General features: G+C 40.6%; 1 protein-coding gene across 2 annotated transcripts in view; it reads right to left on the reverse strand.

Moving 5' to 3' along the window:
* The window catches only part of ccm2l (CCM2 like scaffold protein), an 83173-nt gene that overhangs the window by 3637 nt on the left and 67368 nt on the right, over window positions 1–12168 (reverse strand). For both annotated transcript variants that reach the window (XM_063041331.1, XM_063041330.1), the window contains one exon: window positions 10956–11094. In XM_063041331.1, coding sequence (XP_062897401.1) covers window positions 10956–11094 — 139 coding nt within the window. The remainder of the gene's footprint in view (window positions 1–10955; window positions 11095–12168) is intronic.

Genomic DNA, 12168 nt, shown 5'->3' on the forward strand with positions numbered 1-12168 from the left:
CATGTACTCATCCAAACTTCTCTGAAAAGTTGCAATCAAACCTACATTCACCACTTTCACCGGCAGCTCGTTCCACACTTACACCACCCGCTGAGAAAGATGCGACGGTTTAGGTTCCTCTTAAGCATTTTACCTTTCACCTTAAACCTATGACCTCTAGTTCACATCAACAAGCAAGTCAAATATTGACCTCTATGCAGTTAGTCAGACCAAATCTCTACCACTTCAATAGAAATAGAAAATACTAGAAACAATTAACAGGCGAAGCATCATCTGTGGAATTAGAAACAAAGTTAACATGTTGTCTTTGAGATCTAACATCAGAACTGGAACAGAGAAAAAAAACAAATTATTTTTAAGTTGCAAAGAAGATAATACAAAGGGAGTATCTCTAACAGGTTGAGACCAAACTGTGACACTAGAGTAGATTATGTTTCATTGTTCCCATCATTATATCTCCTTATGGTCACTGATTAACAAACTAGTTATTCAAACCACAGAGATATGCAGATAGGCACACAATAAGCAGACTCACAGAGCAGATGATGAGATTTTCTGCTCCAGTTTTCTGGTTTAGAGGAGGCTAATGAGGCAATTGCCTACTCTTCCACAAATTGGCAGGCAGGTTAAGTGGCTTTTGAGGTCGTCTGCTCCTTCTGCTGCTCATGCATGGCTACTGGGTGCTTCCAATAAATGGCCTCAAGGTACTCTGTACCAACATGACAACCTTTGTCATGCTGAGTGTTTATTGGTCCAAGTGAGTGGGGACGTGCGTTTCTTCAAAGAAGATTTGAGCAACCCCTTGAATATTTTCCTCTGTTTGCCTAGTAATCTCTTGCTCTCTCAGCGATTCAGTAGCGTGTCTGTTTTGGAAGTCTGGCATTGGTCATGTATGTGACACATCTTGCCCAATGTACATGACAGAGTGTAATTACGGCCTCAAGAAAGGGACGGTTGGCTTAATAGGGATGACCGCATAACAGCAATGGCAAGACTTCATAAACACAAGAATATCTGCAGAAGCTGGAAATCCAAAGCAACACATACAAAGTGCTAGAGAACTCAGCAGGCCAGGCAGCATCTGCGGAAAAAAAGTAAACAGTCGATGTTTCAGGCCAAAACCCTTCATTAGGACTGAAGAGGAAGGGGAGAAGTCGGAATAAGAAGGTGAGGGGAGTGGAGGAAGAAGTAAAAGGTGGTAGGTGAAACTAAGAGATGTGGAGGGGAGAAGTAAAGAGCTGGAAAGTTGGTCTGTGAAATAGATGAAGGGCTGGAGAAGGGGGGGGGGCGGCGGAGATCTGATAGGAGAGGATAGAAAGCCATGGAAGAAAGCGAAGGTGAAGGAGCACCAGAGGGAGATGATGGGCAAGTGAGAAGAGAAGGTGTGAGGGGGAAACAGGAATGGGGAGTAGTGGTGGGGGGGGGGGTGGAGAATGGAATTACTGAGAGTTCAAGAAATCAATATTCATGCCATCAGGTTGGAGGCTACCCAGTTGGAATATAAAGTTTTATTCCCTCATTGTGGCAGTAGAGGACTGACATGTTGGAATGCGAAAGGGAAGTAGAATTGAAATAGGTGGCAGGACTTTCTGGGCGTAACTTAGAAGATGCAGGATAATTCCATCCCAAAGAAGAAGTGGCATTTTAAAGGGAGGATGAGGTAACTGTGGCTGATGAGGGAGTCAAAGACAACACAAAAAAAAACAAAATAGAGGGCATATGATACTACCAAAATATCAGGAAGCTCTTAAAAACCAACAGAAGGCAGCTAAAAAGGCAATAAGGGGAGAAAATATGAAATATGAAGTTAAATTAGCAATAATATTAAAAAAAAGATACCAAAAGAATTTTCAGATATATAATGAGTAAAAGAGAGACAAGAGTGGACATCAGATAGCTGGAAAATGTTGCCAGAGAAGTAGTAAACAAAGAAGTGATGGATGAATTGAATGAGTATTTTTTTGTCAACCGTCATTGTGGAAGACACCAGTAAAATGCCAGAAAATAGAAGGAGTCGGGGAGCAGAAGTGACTGTTAGTCGCAATTACTAAGGAGAAGATGCTCAGAAAGCTGCAAGGTGTGAAGATGGATAAGTCACCTGAACCAAAATACACCCCAGGGTTCTGAAAGAGATAGCTGAAGAGATTGTGAGGCATTTGAAGTGATCTTTTAAGAAACATTAGAGTCAATAATTGTTCCAGAGAACTGAAAGATCACAAATGTCACTCCACTCTTTAAGAAAAGAGGGAGGCAAAAGACAGGGAATTATAGAATGGTTAGCCTGACTTGGGTTTAGAGTCCATAAGGATGAGGTTTTGGGGTATTTGGAAGCACACAATAAAATTGGCCAAAGTCAGCACAATTTCCTTAAGGAGCAATTTTACCTGATAAATCTGTTGCAATTCTTTAAGGAAGAAGCAGGCAGGATAGACAAAAGAATGGATGGTGTCCACTTGAATTTTCAGAAAGTCTTTGAAAAGGTGCTGCAGATGAAGTGCTAACTAAAACAAAAGCCCAAAGTATTTCAGGAAAGTTACTAGCAGAAGGTAAAGAGTGGAAATAAAGGAGATCTTTTCTGATTGGCTGCTGGTGACTAGTGGTGTTCTACAGGGGTCGGAATTGTTGGCTTTATGGTCAGGCTTGTGGATGACACAAAGATAGGTGAAACAAGTAACGTTGAGGAAGAAGAGTGTCTGCAGAAGAACTTGAACAGGTTGGTAGAATGGGCAATCAAGTGGCTGATGCAATGCAGTGTAGGGAGATGTATGGTCATGCACTTTGGTGGAAGGATTAAAGATGCAGACTATTTTCTAAATGGGGAACGAATTCAGAAAGCAGATGTGCAAAGATATTTGGGAATCCTAGCACAAGATTCCCTAAAGGTTAACTTGCAGTTTGAGTCATTTGTAAGGAAGGCAAATATAATGTTCAGAATTAAAATGAGAATCAGATTTTTATATCACTGGTATATGTCATGAAATCTATTGTTCTGCCGCAGCAGAAAATTGCAATACATAAAATAAAAAATATCTATTTCTTACTGTAATTTATAAGTAATTACATTAAGTAGTGGGAAAAGAGAGCAAAAAAGAAAAAAGGAATAAAAAAGAAAAAAGAAAAAAAGAAAAAAGAAAAAAGAAAAATGTGTGCATTCATTTTACAACGACTAGAATATAAAAGCAAGGATATAATACTGAGGCTTTATAAAGCATTAGTCAGACCATACTTGGAACATTGTGAGCAGTTTGGGCCACATATCTAGGAAAGGATGTGCTGGCATTGGAGGGGGTCCCTGGGAAGTTTAGAAGAATGATTCCAGGGATAAAAGGGTTAACAGACGAGCAGCATTTGATAGCTGCAGACCTGCACTTACCAGAGTTCAGAAAGATGGAGGATCTCATTGAAACCAACCAAATATTGAAAGGCCTATTAAGTGAATATGAAGAAGTTGTTTCCAGTAATGGAAGGATTTAGGACTAGAGGGCATAGCTTCAGAATAAAAGGCCACCCCTTTAGAACAGAGATAAGGAGGAATTTCTATAAGCAGATTAGTGAATCTGTGGAATTTTTTGCCACAGATGACTGTGGAGACCAAGTTATTGGCTATATTTGAAGCAGAAGTTGATAGTTTCTTGATTAGTTATGGTGAAACGGCAGGAAAATGGTGTTTAGAGGGAAAAAAATAAATCAGCTATGATCAGCTATGGAACAGACAAGCTAGAAAAGTGTTTAGTTGGAATAAGGGAAATTATGATGCTATCAGGCAGGAAATTGGAAGCTTAAATTGGGAACAGATGTTCTCAGGGAAAAGTATGGAAGAAATGTGGCAAATGTTCAGGGGATATTTGTGTGGAGTTCTGCATAGGTACGTTCCAATGAGACAGTGAAGTTATGGTAGGGTACAGGAACCGTGGTGTACAAAGGCTGTAATAAATCTAGTCAAGAAGAAAAGTTGACAAAAGGTTCAGAGAGCTAGGTAATGTTAGAGATCTAGAAGATTATAAGGCTAACAGGAAGGAGCTTAAGAAGGAAATTAGGAGAGCCAGAAGGGGCCATGAGAAGGCCTTGGTGGGCAAGATTAAGGAAAACCCCAAGGCATTCTACAAGTATGTGAAGAGCAAGAGGATAAGACCTGAAAGAATGGGACCTATCAAGTGTGACAGAGGGAAAGTGTTTTTGGAACTGGAGGAAATAGCAGAGGTACTTAATGAATACTTTACCTCAGTATTCACTATGGAAAAAGATCTTGGTGATTGTAGTGATGACTTGCAGTGGACTGAAAAGCTTGAGCATGTGGATATTAAGAAAGAGGATGCGCTGGAGCTTTTGGAAAACATCAAGTTGGATAAGTCGCGGGACCGGATGAGATGTACCCCAGGCTACTGTGGGAGGTGAGAGAGAAGATTGCTGAGCCTCTGGCGATGATCTTTGAATCATCAATGGGGACAAGAGAGGTTCTGGAGGATTGGAAAGTTGCGGATGTTGTTCCCTTAGTCAAGAAAAGGAGTCGAGATAGCCTAGGAAATTATGGACCAGTGAGTCTTACTTCAGTGGTTGGTAAGTTGATGGAGAAGATCCTGAGAGGCAGGATTTATAAACATTTGGAGAGGTATAGTATGATTAGGAATAGTCAGCATGACTTTGTCAAGGGCAGGTTGTGCCTTACGAGCCCGATTGAATTTTTTGAGGATGTGACTAAGTACATTAATGAAGGAAGATCAGTGGATGTTGTGTATATGGATTTCAGCAAGGCATTTGATAAGGTAACCCATGTAAGGCTTATTGAGAAAGTAAGGAGGCATGAGATCTAAGGGGGCATTACTTTGTGGATCCAGAATTGGTATGCCCACGGAAGGCAAAGAGTGGTTGTAGACGGGTCATATTCTGCATGGAGGTCGATGACCAGTGGTGTGCCTCAGGGATCTGTTCTGGGACCCTTACTCTTCGTGATTTTTATAAATGACCTGGATGAGGAAGTGGATGGATGGGTTGGTAAGTGTGCTGATAACACAAAGGTTGGAGGTGTTGTGGATAGTGTGGAGGGCTGTCAGAGGTTACAGTGGGACATTGATAGGATGCAAAACTGGGCTGAGAAGTGGCAGATGGATTTCAACCCAGATAAGTGTGAAGTGGTTCATTTTGGTAGGTCAAATACGATGGCAGAATATAGCATTAATGGTAAGACTCTTAGCAGTGTGGATGATCAGAGGGATCTTGGGGTCCGAGTCCATAGGACACTCAAGGCAGAGGCGCAGGTTGACTCTGTGGTTAAGAAGGCATACGGTGTATTGGTCTTCATCAATCGTGGAATTGAATTTAGGAGCCGAGAGGTATTGTTGCAGCTATATGGGGCCCTGCTCAGACGCCATTTGGAGTACTGTGCTCAGTTCTGGTCGCCTCACTACAGGAAGGATGTGGAAGCCATAGAAAGGGTACAGAGGAGATTTACAAGGATGTTGCCCGGATTGGGGAGCATGCCTGATGAGAATAGGTTGAGTGAACTCTGCCTTTTCTCCTTGGAGCGATGGAGGATGAGAGGTGACTAGATGGAGGTATACAAGATGATGAGAGGCATTGATCGTGTGGATAGTCAGAGGCTTTTTCCCAGGGCTGAAGTGGTTGCCACAAGAGGACACAGGTTTAAGGTGCTGGGAAGCAGGTACAGAGGAGATGTCAGTGGTAACTTTTTATATGCAGAGAGTGGTGAGTGCGTGGAATGGGCTGCCGGCAATGGTGGTGGAGGCAGATACGATAGGGTCTTTTAGGAGACTTTTGGATAGGTACATGGAGCTTAGGAAAATAGAGGGCTATGGGTAAGCCTAGTAATTTCTAAGGTAGGGACATGTTTGGCGCAACTTTGTGGGCCGAAGTGCCTGTCTTGTGCTGTAGGTTTTCTATTTATTTCTAAATGGCCTAATTGTGCTGCTATCTCTTATGGTAATAAGGTTTAATGATATTAATTTGATTATCCTTCTCATGAATTTGAAAGCATTTATGGAGACAGCACTGGGAGTATATTTTTCAGGATTTTCTGCTCTACGTAGTCCAGGCTTCAGAAACATATCAGAGGACAGGGATCACCGTTGCTCAGTATGTCATAAGTTTTGTGCCAACACCAAGATCTTGATCTTCAAATACCTTTTTCCTCAATTGACCAAAGGCTGATATGACACACTCAAAATGAAGATGGATTTCATCTTTGATGCCTGCCTTCATTGAGAAATGGTTCCCGAGGTTTGGTAATATTACATTCTGAATGGCAGGAGAAATGTATAGTTTCATAGGTGATATTCAAGAAAAAAATGAATGAGAGATGACAAATAAAAAATAGGTTTCTGTGTCACATCGTAGTAGCAGAATTGCAAAGTAACCCAAGCTTTTGCTGGATATCTGGGTGGAGAGGAGGAAAATAGGGCCTTGAGGAATTTCTGAATAATCAAACTCTTTTTGTTACCAGGTTCTATTGCAAAATAAAGTACAATACTAGCAAACATAATTAGGATTGTATTCTTGGGAAATAGGCCCTCCGTTAATTGGGGTCGACCATAGTTATTGTTTTCTAGCTGATATGCAAGCCAGGGCAGTAGAAAATGGAGAGGAAGCTATTGCCCAAGCAGCAGGCTCCTCCTCTCCATGTAGCTGATGAATCCAAAGAAATGACATAGACCAATACAGTTTAGCACCAGCAGTATTGCAGCAGTTGTCAGTCAGCATAGCACTCCATGTAGGACTGCCTTAGGAACTCCAGCTCTGGATTTTTCCCTGGGGCTTACTCCTGAAGCCTTCCCCATGAGTGGGTATAATCGCAAGGCAGCAGGAATTTGAGATTGGGTTTTCCTTCTCCTAGATGAGCTGCCAACCATAACAGACGAGCCTCATCTGCCCGAAGTGACTGGCTTGAAGGCACCCGTAACATGCCTTTGCCACTTCTCCTGTCAGTAGGAATAGTTCCACTGGGTTTAGTAGCTAAGCCACACGTAAAAGCCAGGAGCTGGACTTGGTTGTCAGAAGCCATTTGAGCTGCACACCATTGGGAACATTTAATATGTAGTGGGAGCTACACCCCCCTCCTCCCCTGCCTTTAACAACTGTAACGAACCCTAGGGAAATAGGTACACAACCATCATGGAAAATTAGATAATAGTTTATTGTCAGCAAACATAAAACTTAAAATGCTGCTGAAATACAATATTTCTAACTGATGTTATATTCTGTACAGAAACTATTAGGGCTCTTATCTCTCCTGTATAAACTGTGATATTTAATATGAACTTTGTGATCTGTGATATGAACTTGGTTTGCTTGGTTGTCTTTCTTTAGTTAACAAGTTCTCCACCCCAATGCTATTAAATGGCATGTGGGCAGTCTTTGATATATCATCATGGTTAAAATAATTACAACGGTTCAACCATGCTTGTTTGATTTTCAAAACGTCGTCTTTTACATAATGAACATACTTAACCAAAAACGCTCCAGTAAAGTAGAAGAAAAATGTAAAGCAAGGCTCTAATGATATTTGTCCACTATAAAGTTGGCTAAGTAGATTTGTTTGCAGTGTGATCTGGATGTTGAAGATGATGAAGCTAACAAACTAGCAAGCTTTCAGTCTACAACTCAGGGACCAGAAGTAGCTGTGTGGCAGATGAGAAAGTCGTCTCATCGAAATTAAAGTGAGTAATTCCAGTAGGCAGGGGTAAGACAGGGAGTGAGGAAGGTTTGAAAGCTTAAATTGAATTTCTTTTAATGCAAGAAGCCTGATAGGTTAGGCAGATGAACTCAGGTGTAGGATAGGCACATGGGAGAGGGATATTTTCACTTTCACAGAAACAGGGTTGAGGGATGGGCAGGACTGGCAACTCATGTTCCAGAATACAGATTCTGTAGATAAGAAATGAGGGGGAATAGTGGTTTGATTAGGGAGAACATCACAGCAGTGCTTAGAATATTTCTGGGTGGTGGGGGGGGGGGGAGACATCCACTGACAGTATATGTGTAAAACATGGGAATAAGAAGGAGGTGATCACTTTCATGGAATTGTACCCTAGGTCACCCAATAGTCAGGGGAGTTTGTAGATAACCACAGGAATATTTGGATTCTGACAGTACATGATTTTAACTTACCGAGTATTGATCAGTACTGCTTCAGGACAAAGGGATTAGATATAGTTGAACCTATGTAGTATGTCCAGGGAACTTTTCTCAACCAATCAATAGATGACCCTACTAGAAATATGACAACACTTAACCTCCTCTTGGGAAATAAGGCTGGGCAAGTGTTTGAAGTATCAAAGGAAACACTTTGGAAACAGCAACAATAATTCTATTAATTTTAAAATAGTTTGGAAAGCGATAGGATTGATCTACAAATTAAGATCCTAAGTTGAGGCAAGGCAAATTTTGATGGCTTTAGACAGAAGCTTGTGAAGGTTGGTTGTGAGAGGTTGGTAGTAGGTATAGGGACATTTGGCAAGTGAGATTCAGTGATGTGAGATGATGAGAGCCTAGGGCTAACTTGCTTCTGTTGGATTCATAGGCACCGCTGGCAAGATTAAGGAATCTTGGCTGACAGGGGTAATTGAGGCTTGAAAAAAAGAGGCAAATATCAGGCATAGGAAGCTGGCATCAAGCAAGTCCATTCAGAAGTATAAGGGTTGTAGGATCTTTCTTGTTTGTATTTGCTGTGGAGAGTCACAATTACTAGGAAATTCAGGGAAGAGAATAGTGATATTGGAAACATAATGATATTATAAGAGATGAAGTGTTAGCAGTCTTGAAGAACATAAAGTGTATCCTAAGATGTTGGGGGAAGCAAAGAAGGAGATTTCTGGGAGCGAGGTGAAGACTTCTATATCTTCCATTGGCTCGGGTAATGAAACCAGAAAACTGAAAGGCAACTTTTGTACCTTTATTAAAGAATGGTGGTAAGGCTAACCAGAGAACTATAGGCCAGTGACACTATCATCAGTGATGGCCAGAATTCTGAAAGACAGCATGTGTCTGTATTTGGACAGGCAAGGAGTGATTAGCGATAGTTAGTATGGCTCCCTGTGTGGGAAATTGTGCCTTGTGAATTTAATTGAGCTTTCTGAAGATGTGACCCCAGGAGGATTGACAAAGGCAGAGCAGTGGGCATCATCAATATGGACGTTAGCAAGGCCTTTAACAAATTTTGTATGGTGCGCTAGTCCATAACGTGAGATCACATTGGATCCAGGGTGAGCAAGCCAAATAAGCCAATTGGATTTAAAAACATATTGATTCGGTGGGAGGAGATAGAGGGTTGTAGTGAAGGATAAGTTATGATATGCCACAGGGATTAGTGTTGTGTCCCCTGCTATTTTGATGAGAAAATGGACAGCATGATTAGTAAATATTCAGCTGACATCAGACTTGGTTGTGAGTTGGACAGTGGAGAAGGTTGTCTAAGTTTACAACAGGTTCAAGTTGACCTGGGGAATGGCAGACTGAATTTAAATCAGGCAAGTAGAAGTGATGTATTTTAGGAAGTTAAACTGGGGAAGAACTTACACAATAAGTGGCAGGACTTAGACAGTAAATGATAGGATCCTGGGGACTGTAGTAGAACAGAAGGACCTAGAGGTGCAAACAGAAAGTTCCCTGATTTTACCAGAAGAAGATAATATATTGAAGAGAGCATTTGGCGTGCTTACCTTCGTTGGATAGGGCATTGAATACAATGGCAGGGATGCCCTGTTACAGCTGTGTAGGCATTGTTGAGATCGCATTTGGAATATTGAGTGCAGCTCCAGTTGCCATACAATAGGAAGGATGTGATTAAGCTGAAGGCAATGAGAGGATTCACAAGGATGTTGTTATAACTAGAGGGATTGAGCTATAAGGGGAGACTGGATAGTCTGGCACTGTTTCCCTGGAGCAAAGGAGGCTGAGAGTTTACCTTGTATAAATTTACAAAATCATGAGTGGCGTAGATAAGGTGAATGGTCATAGTCTTTTTCCAGGGGTAGGGAGTCCAAAACTTGACAGCATGGATGTTAAGGTGTGAGGAAAAGATTTAAAGGGAATCTGAGGACAATTTTTCACACAGAGTGTGGTGAGTAAGTGGAACAAGCTGCCAAAGTTGTAGGGGTGGGTAAAATTACAATATCTAAAAGACATTTAGACAATCTTGTGCATAGGAAATGTGGGCTAACTGCAGGCAAGAGAGACCAGCACAGGAGGGCAACTTGGTCAGCATTGGCGAGTTGGGCTGAAGGGCTTGCTTCTGTGTTGAACAGCCCTAGGACTCTATGACTATGAATAATCTTATCAACCCACCATGAGCAAATTTTGCTGCTTCTTTGAAATATCTCAGAAAGATGCCCATTGGTCTCTGCATGGAAACAAACTGGTCTAGAAATCTGAAAGTTAATGAACGAATATTTTTCTAAGAATGCACCAGCGGTGAAGAGCTGCACCCACTGGGGCTGGATATTGGAAATCTGCAGGCAGTGAGTTTACTGTTAAATTGAACACAATTTGCATCATCATTGTAATTCTGAAGTCAAGTCACTGTTCTGCTTGTGCTGATTAATTAATCAACTTCCCATTGACTATGCAGGAGGAGTACGTTGTTATGAGTTGTAAATCAACTGTGATCTATTGAGGATTGCATTGGTTTGTTCCATATTCCAGCATCTGCAGTCTCTGTGTGTTTGTATTAGTTTAACCAGTGCTGTACTGTATTCTTTCAGGTGTCCAAACAGTATGTGAACAGTTGAGTTTGACTAACTCTGTTGGTTTATGTAGAATGGGACAGAGGATAATAAAGGCAAATATTTTAAAATTTTCAGAAATAAAACCAAATACTTTCTTTTTTGTTCTGATAATTCTATTGACTCTTTTAAATCTCTTCTGCCTGAAGAGAACTGTTCCAATAGCCTACGCAAGTGGAAGAATGATTTCACCAGTTCTGATGCACATGGAGAAGTTTTTACCTAAAAGGAGGAACTTTCTTTTCTCTCCATAAAGTTGAAGAAGTTCAGCACAATAATCTTCAACTGAAGCACCCAGTCGATACTCACGGAGCAGCAAAGCAAACTGCTGAATTTCTTGAGGTGTCAACTTTGTTCTCAGCTGATAATCAATGAAAGAGAAGCACAATTAGCTCTGTGAGAAACTGTATGACTCATCTTATTGTTCTGAATAACATCTACTTGTATTTGTCGATATATATATATATATATATACATACATATAATACAAGCATCTTCTATTCTCTAAGCACCTTCTATATAATAACATAACCTAAAGTATTTCATGAGAACTAGAAATGAGAAGTTGCTGCTGAGCCATATTCAGGATTCAAAGCGTTGTTAAAGATCAAGTTTGTAGGAGGTTCTTTAAGGAGGAAACACAGGTAGAGATATTATTGAAGTATTCTTAAAGTTCAATTACAATGTATGCCTAGAAAACAAAATTTTCTGGTTCTGTTGATACCTGGGATTTTTTTTGATCACAGGTATATTTTTTTAAGATTGATACATTACTTCAGTGATAGTGTTTCAGCAATTCTCTCTCTCTCTCTCACACACACACACACACACACACACACAAAAGATCTCTGCATTTTAAGATACAGTTCTTAATTTGGACTGCTTTTGTTGTTAATGCTGTCAGAAATATTCTTCAATCAAAGGAGCAGCCAGCACTGTGACAGGGATCAATATGTTTATTCCCTCAAAACGCCAAGGAAGAGAAAATGAAATAGTTCTGAAGCTTGGTTAAAATATGTGAAGCGATAAGCTGTTAATTTCATTCTTTTGTTGATTTAGATCTCTGTCCTTGAGCTGCAAACAACATTATAATTTATATTCATTTTCTCCTCCATTGAATTATGACATTTGGTATTCTCACTGCTGAGTCTAGTAGAAATGTGCATCTGAAACATATATTTGGCCATGTATCAAAATTGTGGCCAAAAGGAACTTTTCCTATCAGTGAATTCCATCATCAGAGTCGCTGGGAGAGTAAAGATTCCAGCTCTTCATTGTGATATAGACACCCTCTCTCAATGAACATTTAATAAAACAAAATTTGAAAGAGTTACGACTGTTAGCTATTTCTAGTTTACTTGAGTACAAGATATAATCTGCAATGTTGATCTGAGATACAGTACTGTAACTGCATTTCATGGTCAACCAGACATGC

The sequence above is a fragment of the Mobula hypostoma genome, chromosome 2, assembly GCF_963921235.1.
Source record: "Mobula hypostoma chromosome 2, sMobHyp1.1, whole genome shotgun sequence".
NCBI lineage: Eukaryota > Metazoa > Chordata > Chondrichthyes > Myliobatiformes > Myliobatidae > Mobula > Mobula hypostoma.